This window comes from Callospermophilus lateralis, chromosome 10 (assembly GCF_048772815.1).
Source record: "Callospermophilus lateralis isolate mCalLat2 chromosome 10, mCalLat2.hap1, whole genome shotgun sequence".
In the NCBI taxonomy this organism is placed as follows: Eukaryota; Metazoa; Chordata; class Mammalia; order Rodentia; family Sciuridae; genus Callospermophilus; species Callospermophilus lateralis.
Genome location: NC_135314.1, coordinates 76,782,480 through 76,800,759, shown reverse-complemented (window position 1 = coordinate 76,800,759; position 18,280 = coordinate 76,782,480). Strand labels below are relative to the sequence as shown.

Sequence of the window (18,280 nt, the reverse complement as noted above, 5' to 3'; positions counted from 1 at the left end):
AAATATGGGTAAAAATCTTGTACTGTAGATATTGAAAAAAAGCAGGTAAAAGTTGCTTAGTACAGAAGTTATTCAGAGATAAGCCATGTATGGGTTATCTCTGCAGAGAACCCCACCGTTATTCATCCTGTTCCCCTTTGAATTCCAATTCATCCTGCTATTGCTCTAGAAAAACTCCATGCCCTTTCAGGACAACACTTCTGCAGTCACATTATCTTTAAATGCTAACAAAAGAACTGGGCTAGGTGTTTCTGAGCTCTGAATGACAGGAATCATGTCCCTTAAGCCTACTCATACCTTTAATCTCCTCCCCTCCCTTTGAATGGGGTCAGACACCACAGCTATTGTCTCAGTGATGATCAAGTATTCAGCAGGAAGACCATCTGGAAGTAACAGTTCCAAGTATAATCTGTGTACTATCACCTTAAATCACTCATTATTTTTATGCTACCTAATTATGAGCTCCAAAACACTTGAAAATGGTGTTTTCCTTTTGATGTCTCTTCTAGGATACTGACAAGGGGATCTCAATTTTTACCTTATACCTGAAGGGCAGTCTTTTTTGGCTTGGTGATTATACCAAGATCCTACTTATTTTAAATCACAAATACCTCCAGCTCTTGACTTAAATGCCAGTCTGTCACTTGAGTGTACATCCACTACATAAACCACCTTTGTCCAGTTTCATTACATATGAAGTTGTTCTACTTTGGGATACTAAAAAGAACTTTGACTATAACTCTCCTTATACACATACAGTGAAAGTAGCATTAGCTTCCTATAGCTGTTGTAAGGAACTATTATAAACTCAGTGGCTTAAAATGACAAAAGTTGGCCAGGTGCAGTGGTGCATGCCAATAACGCAGTGACCCAGGAGGCTGAGGTAGGAGACCACAAGTTTGAGATTAGCCTTGGGAACAGAAAACTCTGTATCAAAACTAAGGGCTGGGGATGGACCTCTATGGTAGAACCCACTGGGTTCAATCCCTAGTACCATTAAAAAAAATTTTTTTTCCTTTTTTTTAAAGAAGGTATGCCATTACACTTCCCATGTGTAATTTCCTCTCAATAAAATCACATCTGCAAAATCCCTTTTTGCCATCTTAGGTAAGGTTCCAAGGACAAGAGGTGTATATTTTTTAGGGGACCATTTTTTTTTTTCCTATTTTAAAGCTTACAAACATTAAATTTAAAATTCTGTCACTTTGTTTACAAATCAAATTAGTAGAGGACTGGAGATAGGGAAAGGGGTGGGTAATCATTCATTCTAACTACTCCCAAGTTATTTTGTTATAAACAGAGATCATATAACACAATTTACCAAGACAGTTTAGGGAAATTATTACTTTTATAAAATTTTTTTAACTAAACCAAGTTTCTTGGTTTGGTTAAACTATATGGTCCTCTTGTTTATAGACTGTCTGAAGGAACGTGGCTCTCTTGGCTCTCTGTAAAGCTTTGTTTCACAGTAGAAACGATGAATGCTTTCAGGAAACACTACCATTCACACCAACCAACTTGTACATGTCTATTTTCAAAGTTAGTTTGAGCTCAAAAGAATGATTATCTAAAAATGTAATAAAAAGCTACCTAACTTACTGTTCAAAGAATACATAAAAAAGCTTGAACGTAATATTTATTTCGTGAATTTACATGTGAGATCATTTACAAAGAAAAAATACAGACAGATGCAGCTTTCAGTGCAGTTTTCAAATAGTTTCACAACAGGCAATAGTCTGAGAATTTGGAATGACAGTATTGAATGGCACATGCTTCAGTTTCCTTTTTTTTTTTCTACCCAACCCCAAGGAGAAAGAAAGGAGAAGAGTAGAAGAAAATGTCAGTGGTAATGTAAATGCAGCCATGCAAATAAAAACCTTTTTTTTTTAAAGCCAGAGGTCATTCAGAGATGTAGAACATTCCTATAGATACATAATTTAAGAACAAAAAAAAGCACAGCTCTCCAGTTTTCCATTATCCCAATCTTAAATTATGTTAACAATCCCAACTAAAATCTGTCAGCGGCCTCAATATTTTCCAAAGACTGACTTTGGAAGAAGAATCATTTCTAATAGTGTCTAAAAAGATAGCATTTATAGACAAAATCTTTTTGGTTTCAACAGGATAAAGCACCCTTTTAAAGAGGGTAAATGTTCCTTTATTTCCAATACTGTAAACTATAATTAGACTTCATTTCCAGAAAATCGTAACATAAGGCTTGTTCTTTTACTATATTCAGACTTAAATAAATCCCTCCCTATCTGATGTCTAAAACAAAAGACCTGTTAAGAACACAGCCCTTCCCCCACATGAAAGATCCTTTTGCATATAAGCCAAAGGATGGTCTATAAAAGTAACAACTGGAAATACACTAAAGTGATTCCTAAGTAGGGAGGAGTACAGATAAAACCAACAAAACAAAAAATCTGCTGTTAGTATACCTAGTGAAGACCTAGAAATGGGCCATTAGTCCTTAGAGGTTAAGGTTAGCACAATACAAAAAAGCACTCTGCATGTATTCAATGTCTTTGAAAATACTGGCTCAAAATTCCATAAGCACATGTAGCCATAGCTAAAGCACTATACCTGTCATTTCAAAAAATACTATGTTTTGAAAAACCAAACAAAAAATCCCCAAAACCCCCATAACTCTTCTGGCTCCAAGACTTACATTCTTTCTGAACTTAGCCATTTTCTTCACTAGAAAATTTAAGCAAATTAAACACTCCCATAAACACACTCCATGTTTACTTGGGCTATACAAATAACCTATACTTTTTTTTAAAAAAAAGTATGCTTAAAATAGTACTTATTGCAGAAAAAGTTATTGGCAATTATGAACACACTTCTATTTAAGCTTACCTTTTTTCCTGGTCCACTTCTCCATTATAGTCTTCTTGTACAGATTATCAATCAGAATATCTTGACTCCTGCAAAATTTACTGAATGAAAACCAGCTGTCGTAGACTTTTAAATTTCTAAAGTTCTGCAGAATCAGAGGCATTGTGCAATGGTTAAAGGATCGCTCGATTTATTGTAATCCCCATTTAAGCTTTCCATCCTTTAAAAAAAAAAAATCAACTAAAAAGGATTAATTGAATATAAAAGAAATTATTTATATACGTGTTAATTTAAAAACAACATTTTGTAAAACTCATATTATACACACACATATATTTATATATTTAGACAAAATCACCCAGAACATAATCCACCCCCACCCCATTAAAAAAAAAAAAAAAACTGAATCAACAAATCAAAGTTTTTATTTGCATGGCCAAATTATTACTATGCAACTTTGTTTTAATATCCCTTTAACAGGTTCTAAGCTTTTGTTGCACAGGGAATAAAAGCTGCAAGACTGTGAACTTCCTTCAACAGCCACGCCCACAACACCTAAACATGAAACAGGTAAAGAATGACAACACCACAAAAGGGAATACTAAGTTCCACCATTCAACACAGTTCACTGAGTGTCCTTAGGGTTCAGTTGAAGAGGGGGTAAACTTCTTTTAAAAAGAACGTCCTTTCCCCTTGTTTTATAATGTTGGTGGTTTTAATCCGTATTTCTTTGCAACTTCTGTCTGGGCATGGGCAGCATCGCAAAGTGAATACAGATGAGCCATCTCCATTTCTGATTTGGCCAGGTTAATAGCTTTGTTGAACATGTCAATGGCTTTCTCCATGTTTCCTCTAAAAGAACAAAATGTTTAAAATTCTCATATTAAACAGGCATTTCACAGTATCTAATAAAGTCTATAAGTGCTGCTACATGAAGTCTGACAAACTAAAGTTTCAACTATGATTCCAATAAGATAACTTCTTTCATAAAACAAAAGAAAAGTGTCTAGCACAATGAAAACACTCAGGGAATGTTAACTACTTTTACGAATACTGTGTGCTTCCATCATACCTCTTACATTGTTTATAGATAAGGGGCCACACTTAAATCATATAGGTTATTTAAAATCATAATTGTTTGGTTCCTCAAGTTTTCATGTTTCTGGTGAAACACAGGCTCCTTTAGAAAGCAGGGACCACCTCAGAGAACTGAAGCCTTTCCTTCAGGGGCCTTAACTTTGAAGGTTTATGCAAGCCCACCTTCTACCTCCTCTCTTACCACCCTAAGCCCAACCCCATGCACTTCTACTTCAGTAACAAAGGGACAAACCATCTCCATTCTTTGACTCTGCCACACACTCATTCCTGCATACAACACTCAGATTATTTATTGCCCATTTGCCTGATTCTGATCAAATCCTCACCTTTGTAAGGCTTAGTTCAAATACCATATCCTCATGAAAAATATTTTCCCTTCCAAAAACAGGGAATGAGCTGCTTTACCAGCTATGGGCCCATAGTTCTATTTAATTCCATGCATAGTTAGATGAATGTGTATTTATTTACATCATAATCTTACTTTCAAGTTCCAGAACCTAGTATTATGGCTGATAATTACTGTTTTTTGAGTAAACAGATGAATATGCTTGCGCAATAAGATAAAACTGACCTCTTAACAGTCTTAAGTGTGGCTAGGCTTGAAACAATTGTTATTGTTTTAACTATGTAAATGTGCATACAGGTACTTAATCCAAAAACAAATACTTAAAAAGTCTCTAGTTATATTTAAGTCCAGTTAGACTCTAAGAGGAGGAACCTCTAGGGTGACCATATTTAACTCACTACAACGTATGCCTATATGATTGATTTATTTTTTTAAAGGAGTCTTTTTTTTTGACAAAAATTTTTTTGTTTAGTTGTTGATAAACCTTTATTTCATTTATTTATATGTGGTGCTGAGATCGAACCCAGTGCCTCACTATGCCAGGCAAGTGCATTACTACTGAGCCACTGTCCCAGACCCTGATAAAAAAATATTAAAAAAGTAAGTCTAAGTTGTTGATAGACCTTATTTATTTATTTATATGTAGTGCTGAGAATTGAATACAATGCCTCACACGTGCTAGGCAAGCACTGAGCTACAATCCCAGCCCTGATAGACTTATTTAAAAAAAAAAAACAACAACCTTTTTTTAGGAGTTCAGATATTAAACAGCTAGCAGATATGCTAAATACTAGCATAATCAGCGATTTTATTCATTCATTCACATTAGTTTTATTTAAACGTAAAGTAAGATTTACAATGGAATTCTTGTTTTTTTAATTGTAGGTGGACATAAGACCTTTATTTTATTTATTTATTTTTATGTGGTGCTGAGGATTGAACACAGGGCCTCACACATGCTAGGCAAGTGCTCTATCCCTGAGCTAAAATCCCAGCCCTTACAATGGAATTCTTAAAAGAACAATTAACTAAAATTTCACCAAACCACTTGATTAAATAAGGGGTCTCAGCAGGATTTACAAACACCTTAAATGCAAAGTTTTTTTATAGATTCACCTTTCTAAAAAGATTCATAGCTTTGCTCAAAAACAATTAAGAGGGCTAGGGATGTGGCTCAAGCGGTAGCGCGCTCGCCTGGCATGCGTGCGGCCCGGGTTCGATCCTCAGCACCACATACAAAGAAAGATGTTGTGTCCGCCCAAAACAAAAACAAAAATAAATATTAAAAAAAAAAATTCTCTCTTTTTTTTTTAAAAAAAATTAAGAACAAAGACCCTATTCTAGTAAGAGAATATATTATTCAAATTAACAAATTAGAACTATTTACATGCAACTGTCAGTACAGAATGATTCAAAAGAACCACACAATTCATTATTCTGTCTCTCTGTAGCAGGAAAAGGATCCCAGGAAGCCAGAATGATGGGGAATTAAGAGATACTGTGCAAATTCCTAACCAATGATAGTGACAGGATTAGCAATTCTGGCATCAGTGAAATATGGACTTGAATTTTGTATTTGTTCCTGACTCACTGTGTAACTATGTTAACCTATCTGTCTGGGCATTAGTTTCTGCACTGTTCACCTGAACTCAGAATTTTATATTCTCCATCTTTATAAAGAGCGGGGTATAGATCAATTTAAGTAATATTTGGAAAACACCTCAAGTTCAGTACTTGACCTAAAATAGGGACTCAAATGGAAGGCAATGCCACCATTAAGATGCTGTACTACAATAAGTCCCATGCTTCAACAATTATACCTGTAAACGTAGACCTTTAAAAGCAACTCTGGATATAAAAGAAGAAGTTATGGGAAGTCAAGAGTTGGAAAAAAATAATTTGATACAACTTCAATTTGAAAGAAAACTCATGGGGGTTCAGAAGATGTTGCAACTTGCCTACTTGCTTCTTCCTTGTCTGTTGCTTTGTAGAATACAGATCTCATGGCAATCTGGCTATCAATCTTTCTTGTTCTATACTCCCTAAAATATTAGCACATTACATGTGTTCTTTTTTTCCTTCCAACATGAATCAGGTGAAAAGAGGAAGAACACAGGACAGACATTAGAGGAAGACTTAGTTTCTGTTTCTAATGCATAAATTTAACTTATACAACTTTTACAAGTGTGATTTTTAATTTTAAAAAATGATAAAATGAGGCAATTGAAAGTTATATAGTTTCAAAGGAAGCTTGCATCAATAGGCATAACTACATGTATGTAATGAGAACAACAAGGTATCCTATGGAACTGCCAAAAACTTGCTAAGAACAGACTCTAGAATTACCTTTGCACTTCAATAGTTCCCATGGTTTCATATGCAAAATCACATTTATTATCAATTTCAATAGCTTTGCTGATAAGCTCCAAACCTCTATCCAAATCTTGCTTCCACTGAAGCTGAAGTAAACTGCAAATGCAAAAAAGCAGTCATATGACCATGGCTCAGTATCAACAGAAACACAAATGTATTACACAATTTCCACCCTCAATAAATTTTATTTTGACTTATAAATAAAAACTACTCAAAGCAGTACATAATCAGCATCACATTGTGTGTGGATTTTTTCCCAACCTATTACTAGTTTTATAGTCTAAGTTCCTTATTAAAGAGAAAAAACAAAAACAAAACACACCTGGGCTAGGGGTGTAGCTCAGCAGTAGAGCATGAGCTTGTAAGGCCCTGGATTCAATTCCCAGCACCGTCACAACAACACACACACACACAACACAATAGTATCCAATGGTCTGGGATCCATAATTATTATTTTGTACCAAAGGATTGAACCCAGGGGTGCTTAACCACTGAACCACATCCCCAGCTCTTTTCTATATTTTATTAGAGACAGGGTCTCACTGAGTTGCTTAGGGCCTTGCTAAATTGCTGAGGCTGGGCTTGAACTCTCATTCCTCCTGCTTCAGCCTCCCAAGTCGCTGGGATTATAGATGTGTGCCACCACGCCTGGCTTGGGATCCATTATTGACTTGCCTTGCTTTCCTTAATTTTTACATTTTTAAGCTAGGTTTCTTTTTTCTTTTTAGTATTTATTTTTTAGTTTTAGGTGGACACAATATCTTTATTTTTATGTGGTACTGAGGATAGAACCCAGTGCCCTCATGCATGCTAGAAAAGCACTCTACCACTGAGCCACAACCCCAGCCTGAAATTTCTTATATTTAAGTACATAAGGATAGAAATGCACATCCTGTATTTTTCCTATTTTGATATAAGTAATGTTTGACAGGATGCTTTGAAGTAAAATTGAAACCCTTAACCTAGGGTAAAAAATAGGAGATTTATTAATTTTATATAAGAAGGAAACAGCATTTATAAGTATTAGGAAACTGGTTGATGAACTCACAGATACCACAGTCCCATTCCTCAAAGGCCAAAAGAAACCCACTTTATTACAATGAAGGAGAAATTTAGTATCTTATTGGAAAAAACAGAACCACAAAAATACATACCCTTTATGAACATATGTTGTGGCATTATCTGGTTCCAAATCAATACATTTATCATACATTTCATCAGCTTTACCAAATTGCTGTTGATCTGTTAATGCCTATGTGAGGAGATACTTCAGTTATATTAAAGAAACTGTTAGCCTAAACAGTTAAGAGTATATTGTAAATATAATAAGCTTCATTTATCCATTCATTACCAAATTATGTTTTAAATAATTGTTATTTAAACTGATTTAAATTTTACACCTTAATTACTGGAGTTTCTAGGTGGCACTGGTATAAATAATGAAATCTTAACTGTCCTCTCATTTTTGAAAGTAGTTATATGTAACCAGATAATTTGGGAAATTGTGGAATAAGAAAACACCACTCTCAGTGACAGTTCTAATATTACAATCTCACAAGTATGTTCATCTGCTTACTCATAATTTATTATAATATATATCTTAAGGGCAATACTCACTTGGAAGGATAAGTTAATAAGTTAACCTGTATGTGTTAACTGTTAGAGTCATTCCTTAAAAGATGACTGATAATAAAAGCAGACATCAAGTAATTTGAGGGCGGGGGGGACGGGACACTATGGGTTAGAGGGATGCTCTACCACTGAGCTACAACCCCAGTCCTTTATATTTTTTATTTTGACATATGGTCTCAATAAATTGCCTAGATTGGCCTTGAACTTTTTGATCCCCCTTATCTAAGCCTCCCAAGTAGCTAGGATTATAGGCAAGCACCAATGCACCACTAATCAGGTACTTTTACACAAATTTCATGGCTAAAATAGATTATATGGATACCAGATCATGCTCAGAACTTTCAGAGTTCTTAGTGTTTAAGCCCAAGTCTTGAGGATTAAAAACAGTTAATGTATTAAATTATATTTGTGGAACTACTGGAAGTAGGATTTACATTTAAATATATGTGTATATGTATAAAAGTTACATTACATTTAACTATGTAAATAAAAAATTAAAAATTTCAGTGCAAATACACTGTCATAATGTGTATGCTAATAAGACAGTTCATATAAGTCAAGTCAAACCAATTTTGAAGGTGTAACACTGAAAGGGAATGTGCAAGTAAGAAAAGTTCTGCAGAAGCAGGGCATGGTAGCACACAATAATCCCAGTGTCTCAGGAGGTTGAGGAAAGATCACAAGTTTGAGGACAGTACTGGTAACTTATTGGGATCCTATCTCAAAGTAACAAATGGTTGAGGGTGTGTATCTTGGTAGAACACCCCTGGGTTCAAACCCCAGAACCACAAAATAAATAGATAAATATTTAAAAAAAAAAAAAACTTTGCAGAAAAGTTGTTGATAGTATTGGTTTCTTTAAAGCTACTCAGTGGCCTTTGCTACCTCTTAGCTCCTCATAGAAATCTGCACCCAAAAAAGCCCTTCTAAATTCCATGATGGTAGTGACACTTTCTGGTCTGTTACTAATTAAGGTATAACCCCCAGTATACCCAATCAATACAAATGTCATCTGATAAAAATGTACAATGGCCTTATTTGAACTTTGACACATTCTATAAAATTTTTATATATAACTAGCAACCAATGTTTCATATTTTATTATCCCAGAAACTATAAAGAACTATGACTAAGATAATATCATTATTTTAAACTGAGGTTAAATGACTTCTGGATTGTTTCATATCCCATAATTTCAATCCTGAAAATGCAGTGATGTGAAGGTCCCTCCCTAAATTTCCTTATAACCTGCCTCAAGACAGCATGAAGAAAACTAAAACTAAAATAGGCTACCTTAAGAATGGTTTTTTTGGGGGGAGAGGGACTTAAAAAGAAAAAAGAATGGTGTAGGGAGAGGAATCTATCAGGGTTATTAACTTTTAAATGTTTTTTGAGTTATATGATGTTTGTGGGGAAATAAACTCCAACATTTTTTGTAATAAAAAGAGTCAGAAAATCTATAGACTGATGAGATTGCCAGTTTATGTAGATACCAAAATCAATTTACAACTTGAAAGACTCAGAGGGGGCAAAGTATAACTGAAGCATTAAGAAGCTCATCATTTTTATTGAAAAAGGTGATTTGAAAATTATTAATTTTTCAATTTCAGACTCAACTAAAAGGTTAAATTCAAGTTTTAATTCTACTTTTCATAGCTTCAGTCCTATAACAATAAAGCATCAAAAATTTTAGACAAACCAAAAAGAAATTAAAATAAGCCATTAAGTTAAATTAAAAAGCCTAGCTAGCAATTTAAAAGGACAATGATTAAACAACAAGAAAATTCTTCCTATGCTGGGTACAGTGGAAGGTGCCTGTAATCACAGCACTTAGGAGAATCACTTGAGCTCAGAACTTCAAGGTAGCCTTAAAATACCCAGTCTGGGTAAAAAAAGTCAAGGAAAAATAAAACACCTCTCCATGAATATTTTCCCCATCCAATTACAAACAATAAATTTTCCTAAGGTAATTATTTTTTATGAATCGGATCCAAATGAAAACACAAAAGAAATGTTTGCCATAAACTTCACCACACTATGAGTTTAGGGTCATGTTTTCTCAATTCTACAACATCTTAGCCTCTCCTGAGTGAATTAGACAATCCTGGGGGCCACGAGAAACAGCAAAAAGCTGCAATCAGGTAGCACTGTTTTCCATACTGAGATTCAGCATACAAATGCAGTTCTTTAAAAATTTGTTGTTGAAAAATCACATTTACCTGAGCATACAGTGCATAGCCTTCAGCACACCTTGGAAATTTCTTTATGACCTCTTCAAAACCTTTCATAGCTGCCTGGATTTGTGAAGAATTGTTTCCTGTATATGCCTGGCGATACTGTTTAAAAAAACCAAAACATGTCTGTCAAACCAAGAATTCAACAACTTCTAGAACATATTATAGAAAACACAAAATTACATAATTCTTTCTAGAAAAGCAGGTGATTTGTTATAATTTGTTGTGTCCAAAGGGTTTCAAGGAAATATCACAGCAGCAGGGAACCAAAGAGCTGGCCTCAAATTTGGCAATTACAGGTTTGTGCCAGTGTGCCCAGCTACATGGAGGAATTTTTTTGGAGGGGGTGGGAGAGTACCAGGGATTGAACTCAGGAACACTTGACCACGGAGCCACACCCCCAGCCCTATTTTGTATTTTATTTAGAGTAGGGTCTCACTGAGTTGCTTAGTGCCTCACTCTTGCTGAGGCAGGCTTTGAACTCATGATCCTCCTGCCTCAGCCTCCTGAGCCGCTGGGATTACGTGTGCACCACCATGCCTGGCTACATGGGGGACCTTTTAACTTGATAAATTTTTGTCTCATTTTTCATCTATGAGTGTGTTTATGTTGTAAATGCAATTTCTTTTTTTAAAAGGAAAATTCTTTTAGGACTCTGGTTACTTAATTTTAAAAAATTCACCTTTTCAGTTTTGTGTTTCTGAGTGTCAAGGAACAGCTCTATAAAGGAAGAACGAAGACAACAGTTATGTGGTCATGATTATAAACTATTTCCTCAAAATGCTTTTGTTTTCTATGCTGTTCTATTATAGAAAAGCAGACCAGTTCTGTTTAGTACAGCATAAACCCAGGATCAAATATCTGTCAAGATAAACTCAAAATACCTAGAGAAATACAGGAGGTATATATGAGTTAACATATATGCTTATTAGTATTTCTGTACCCCCTGTAGTCATCCTTTGGGTGAAAAACAGATTTTTCTGAAAGACAATGAGATACTCATTTCTGTTGACCCTGCCAATAAAAATAATTAGGAATTACAAAACAAAGTAGTACTTACCAATGCAAAACATTTCTGAGCTTGTGCCAGAGCAGACTCAGGTCTTAATCTAATACATTCATCAAAATCTGCCACTGCTTCTTCAACTTGATCAAGCAGTATTTTCAGCTAGGGAAAAAATAACATAAATGCAATTCAAAATAATAAAACTAAATGTCAATTAGGTACCCAGTGTCTCTTCTGTTATCATAGCTAATATTCAGTATGTAGTAATTATTCAATACCGAATTAATTTGTAGAAACAATAAACTAACCTATAATTAAGACAAATGTTCAAGATGAATTAAGTAAAGGCCAATTCAAATTGTAAACTATTATAATTTTTTTTCACAGCTATTGGAAATGATGTAAGAAAATTAAGAAATTCTCAAAACTGGTTACCAAATAATCTGATCTATAGATCAGAACTCAAGGTAAGAAACAAATTTACCTGTCCTCGGTGGTGATAAACATCTGCATTCTGAGGATCAATGTCAGCAGCCATGTTAAAATCCTGAGTAGACAGCAAAGGCTGCTGCTGTTGCATGTACATGCTGCCTCTTTTGATGAGGGCGTTTGCTCGAAGCTATGGACCCAAAAAAAAAGGTTCATCATTACCCCCCACACACACACACAATTTAGTTATTTTAAAAAACAAACTGATGGAATTTACATGCTATAAAGGTCATCCCTTTAAAGAGTACATGTCAACAGTTGTTTTTAGTATCACTATCACTAGATTGTGCATGGATCATTCAGAATATTCCATCACCCCCCCCACCAAAAAAACTCCATACACATTAACAGCCACTCCACTCTCTCCTACTCTCTATCCCTTGAAAAAACCACTCATCTCCTTTTCATTTATATAGACTTGCATATTCTGGATGTTTCATATATAACGTGGTCTTTTTTTTTTTTGGTACTGCTTCTTTCATTTAGCAAATGCTTTTAAAGTTCATGTGTGTCATAGCATATATTATCCATTCTTTTTTTATGGCGGAATAACATTTCATTGTAAAGATATATCACGTTTTATTTATCCATTCATCACTTGATGGACACGGGGGTTCCTTCTATCTTTAGTTATCATGAATAACAAAGCTATGAACATTCATGGATACATTTGGTATATACTGAGGAGTTAAATTGTTGAATTACATGGTAACTGTATATTTAACTTTTTAAGAAACTGGCAAAAAGGTTCTACCATTTTACATTCTCACCAGCCACAGAGGGTTTCAATTTTTCTACATCCTTACCAATACTATTATCCATCTTTTTGACTTACATCCTATTGTCTGTTTTTACTATATAGCTATCCAAGTAGGAATGAAGTGACATCTCATCGTGGTCCCCCCATCACCATTCTGGTGACTGAACCCAGGACTTCATACAGGCAAGTGCTCTACCATTGAGCCTTTTTTTTTTTTTTTTTAAACCCCTACCCATACCCCTTAATTTGAGAAAGGGTCTCAATAAGTTTCTCAAGTTAGCCTGGAACTCACAAATCTTCCCTGCCTCAGCCTCCCAAACAGCTAGGATTACAGCTATTTGCCAATATGCCCAGCTCTCATTGTGCTTTTGATTTACATTTTCCTAATAACTAATATTGGCAAGCATATATATTTTCATATTATTACTAGCCATTACAAGCCCTTACCAGATAAATAATCTATGAGTGTTTTCTCCCATTCTATGGAAGGTGTTTTTCTCTTTTTTAATGGTGTCTTTTTTATACAAAAGTTTAAAAAAAAATTTAATTAGAGCAGTATAATTATACACATTATTTGGGTTCACTGATAAAATTATATATACAAGGAATCTGGTTTCAATTCCCACTCCCCCCTTTTCCCCTTTCTCTTGCCCCCTATTTTCTCTCAACTAATCTTTTCAATCCTTTATTTATTTTTTATTAATGCTTTCTACATAAAGATAAAGGTGAAATTCCCTTTGTTACCTTTACATGTGACTATAACATGATTTTGTTAAATACATTCCAAATTTCTTCCCCTTTCCCTTCCTTCTTCCTTCCCTCTTGTTCTATTCTTTCTATTCCACTGATATCCCCCTATATCTTGATATCTGATCTCATTTCCAACTGTCTTCTTGCCCTTATTTTGCTCTAGCTTCCATGTATCAAGAAAACATTCAACCCTTGATTTTCTGAGCCTGGCTTATTTCGCTTAGCATAGTTATCTCTATTCCTATCCATTTACTGGCAAATGCCATTATTTCATTCTTCTTTGTGGCTGAGTAAAACTCTATTGTCAAACATAAAAGTTTTTAGTTTTGAAGTCCAGTTATCTTTTTTTGGCTACTTGTGCTTTCAGTATCATATCTCAGGAACCCCTGCCTAATACGATATAATAAGCATTTACTCATCTGTTTTCTTCTAAGAGTTTTATATTCTAAGCTCTTACATTTGGAAATCTGATCCATTCTGGGTTAATTTTATACATGGCATATAGCATGCTGTTAATTAAAAGTTCTGATTAAAAAAACAAATAGGGACTAGGGATATAGCTCAGTTATATCAAGGTAGAGTGCTTGCCTCACATGCACAAGGCCCTGGATTCAATCCCCAGCATTAAAAAAATAAAAAAAAATTTTGTTCAAAGCAACACTATGTAGGTCAATTACATGTATATATAAAATGAGAAGGGCCCCCCACATTCTTAAAAAAAAAAAAAAGTTTAATGCCCTGTTTCAAAAAAATAAAAAGGGGCTGGGGATGTAGGTCAGTGGTAAAACACCCCTGGGTTCAATCTCCAGTACCAAAAACAAACAAACAAACAAAAACCCAAAGAAATAATAGATCACAAGTCTTCACAAATATCAGCAGGAAATAAATATAATATTAGGAAGTTATCGTCAACTAGAAAATCTAATTTTGAAACTTTTGCAAATTTTAGGCTTTAAAAACAACTTTTATATTCCCCAATATATGAATGATTCATTTGGAAGTAAAAGAAACTACTGAGTTCACTTAATTCAATGAAGAAACAGGCTACAGAGATTATAACACTAAGAAGGAAGGTAGTTAACAGTTGGCTAAGTTGTGTCTTGTAGCACTAAGTAAAAGAATCATGTAATTCAAGATATCCCCATCTTAATTATGAAAATTATCTCACTTGGAAAATGAAAAGCTATCCCAACCACACAACTACAAAAAATTTCAGTATAGGTATATATATCACATTTTTAGAATTATTTTTTTCCTTCCTATAACACAAAATATATTGTAGTTTTAGAACCTGTTTTTTTTTCTTCCTATAACAAAACCTTTCTTCTTATTTGTTTAGTCTCATTAAACATGTTTATAATCTGGTATTATGGATCTCAAGCTACCTACAGTAGTACCAATAACATTGCTACATTATCCTTATCATTACCCAAACATAGTCCAATATAGTAGGAAATAGCTACACTGGGAAGCTGAAACTACTAGATGTTACCAAAAAAAATTACTTTCCTAGTTGAAGATACATATTATTAATATTTATCTCTTAGATTCACTACTCCTATTTTTTCAGCATTAAGTATAATTTAATCTGAAGCAAAAATAGCCTTTTGGAGAATGACAAGTAAAATGCTAAAATAGCTGGCAAAATATCTATAAAAGCATCATTTCTATTTATTAAATTTTTCACATGCACATGCAGTTCAAAATGTACCTTCACATTAGCTTCTTTCAAACTGATGACCTTATCTAAATCAGGTTTGGCTGCATTGGCATTGCCAATAAGCAGGTAGAAGGTAGCCCGGAGTAATAATGCTTCTGCCATGTATTTGCCTTGAGCTTCTATTTCTTTTGAGCATTCACTTATGATTTTATCATAGTTTTCTTCTTCCATGTACTGTTTGGCTTTTAAATATCCAGAACTGAAGATGAAAACAAACAGAGGTAATGATTTACTATGAAAGGACCAAATGCTAAAATCTTGCCACATTTACCACACCTATGTTAAGTAATTATCTACGTTGCCTTAAGAAGTTAATCAACCAGTGTGGAACTGGAGTTGGAAGGTAGAAGTTAAATGAATTAGGATTTATGAGGCAAAATGAGTTTTTCCTGATGGCTTAGTTGGCTGTTAAAAAAAGAACCTGCAGAGTCAATGGCAGAATTCTGAAGTTAACACCTTGGCTTAGATACATCAAAAGATGAGCTAATCAAAGACACAGACTGGTCTGTAAGGATCCTGGCTTATTTTCCTTCCTGTCTGGCACACTGATAACACTCAACAGTTGTTTAATGCCTAACAGAAGAACAGAGAAATAGGAAATAATCAAATGAGTTTACTATCATAGAAGCCAAGGTAAGAAGTATTAGCAGAGCCGGGCTTTGTAAAGATCACTGTTTTGTGGAGCACAGACTGAAAAAGGGAACAAGATTGAAGACAGGTAATTACTAATGGACTCCTCTTACAGAAGATTCACGTGTTACCTAAAAGAACAGACCTAGAGTTATAGACTGGACTTATTAAAGAAGAAAATTTAAAGGAAGACTCTCCTATCAAATAGGACTTTAAAAGATGCTTGTTTTTAAAACTGCAGTGAGCACAATATTGCTTATTATTCTTTTGAGGTGTTAACTTGATACATTTCAGTAAAAACCATACTTTAAATTCTAATCTTACCATGGGCTGGTGATATGCGATACAATACTCTTGTATGATTCTATGCAGTGGCAGCAAGCCAGTTTCCAGTGAGCCATGGGATCATGAGGACAAAACCAATACTCTACAGCGTACTATGTTGTTCAGTTATAATACATAGTAGCTTAGGTATAGTAAAATACATTTGACTTATGGTATTTTCAACCTTTGACATGTTTATTGGAATATAACTCCATTAAGTCAAGGAACATCTGTATAAGACAGTATAAATTAAAGTATATTTTCTCATTGCAGTTGTTATATTAGGTATAAAGAAAACTGGCATGCAACTTAAAAGTTATATCAATTAAAATATTTTAACTTTGCACTAACATTTTCTATAATCACATTCTAATAGTTCCTATACTCTCTTTTATTCTTTAGGTCACTGGGCTAACAAATAGAAACAAATCAAAAGTAAAAAGTTGCTCCTTGTTGAGAACTGAAGCACTAAGTATATATAATCATGATCTCTAAACCCCCCAAAAACCCTGCAAGGTAACTATTACTAAACTCCTAAATAACCCTGCAAGATAACTATTACTAGCTTCATTTAAAAGATATGAAGCTAAGGCTACGAGTCAAACAGAATTTAGAAATTTGAGGACAAATCCAGTTAGTGTTTTGATAAGAACTAGCTATGTCCTGTCATCTCTCAATATAGCTCTTAAAATAATTAATTTCACTTAGTTTTTATGAAAGAAAGACTATTTCTTTACCAGAAGAGGAAATTATTTACATCAATGTCACCAGAGATATCAGTTATCTCAAACATTTATTTCCCAACTATGATTTTAAAAGAACATATATCAATTAATATTTGTACATCTAAAAAGTGGCAACAACAATAGAAAAAGTGGGAGATAAAGATCAAAAACAATCTGCTTTCCAAACCCTCTAATGCTTTAGATGCAAAAATCCAGTTATATTTTACTACTTAACAATATTGCTCTTCCATCCAAAATCATTTAAAAATGTCATGTTGGTACTAATACTGTGCCTTCTCTTAGAGGAGAGTCAGATTTCACTGCAAAACACAAGTGATAAATAATGAATGGGAAGCAGGCTAGATGGCATAAACTACCTTATATGACTAGATCTCCAGTTGTAAACATAGCATCATGTGCTTTGGTTTTAGCTCTCTATAAGATCAATCATAAGAAGTCTAAAAAATGTAATTTCCTGGGCAAGCAGAAAAAAACTTGAAGAAATTTACTCCTTAAGCACTCCTAAGCACCTCACAACTTATAAACTAAAAATAACCTGGCTCTAACATTTGGGTGTTGAGCTACACGATAATTTTCAAGTCAGTGCCTCTATTCAAACCACCTGACTTGAGAATATCACAAAGGACTTAAAAGCAGGATAGTGGTGGCAGTAAAAAGTTGAGTCACCAGAAAAGTAACAAACACACAGTAGAAAGAGAAGTATTTTTACAATAATAATGATAATATAGATGTTTTTTATTATCTATCCATATCTGTGGATACAATTTTTTTTTTTTTTAGGTGACTGAACCCATTTAAGCTCAAGGATAAGTACATGGCACCAAAAAAGCTGTTCAGTAGACACCATGCTTAATATACTTACTTTTCTTTTACTTCTAACGCTTCTCCTTCCTTGTCTTTATCTTCATCAGATTTCTCTCCTTTCAGCATGGGCTGAGAAATGATATCATCAGTGAAAGAACTGAAGTAAGATTTGATAAACTGTGGAGATGGCATCAGAGGTTCACGATTCTGAAATTTAACCATGTTTTAAACTTATTACATATAAGAGGTTGTGAGGGGAATGGGAAAATAAACAAGGAGAGAAATGAATTACAGTAGATGGGGTAGAGAGAGAAGATGGGAGGGGAGGGGAGGGGGGATAGTTGAGGATAGAAAAGGTAGCAGAATACAACAGTCACTAATATGGCATTATGTAAAAATGTGGATGTATAACCGATGTGATTCTGCAATCTATATTTGGGGTAAAAATGGGAGTTCATAACCCACTTGAATCTAATGTATGAAATATGATATGTCAAGAGCTCTGTAATGTTTTGAACAACCAATAA

The 18,280-nt window shown here is 34.2% G+C and overlaps 1 protein-coding gene across 1 annotated transcript in view; it reads right to left on the bottom strand.

Moving 5' to 3' along the window:
* Window positions 1-1,623: 1,623 nt before the first annotated feature.
* Window positions 1,624-18,280, bottom strand: part of Tomm70 (translocase of outer mitochondrial membrane 70) — a 34,015-nt gene continuing 17,358 nt past the window's right edge. The window contains exons 5-12 of the mRNA XM_076868152.2: window positions 17,812-17,960; window positions 15,241-15,448; window positions 12,015-12,149; window positions 11,585-11,692; window positions 10,510-10,626; window positions 7,813-7,910; window positions 6,632-6,754; window positions 1,624-3,693 (exon numbers count right to left, since the gene is read on the bottom strand). Coding sequence (XP_076724267.1) covers window positions 3,540-3,693; window positions 6,632-6,754; window positions 7,813-7,910; window positions 10,510-10,626; window positions 11,585-11,692; window positions 12,015-12,149; window positions 15,241-15,448; window positions 17,812-17,960 — 1,092 coding nt within the window. The 3' untranslated portion in view covers window positions 1,624-3,539. The remainder of the gene's footprint in view (window positions 3,694-6,631; window positions 6,755-7,812; window positions 7,911-10,509; window positions 10,627-11,584; window positions 11,693-12,014; window positions 12,150-15,240; window positions 15,449-17,811; window positions 17,961-18,280) is intronic.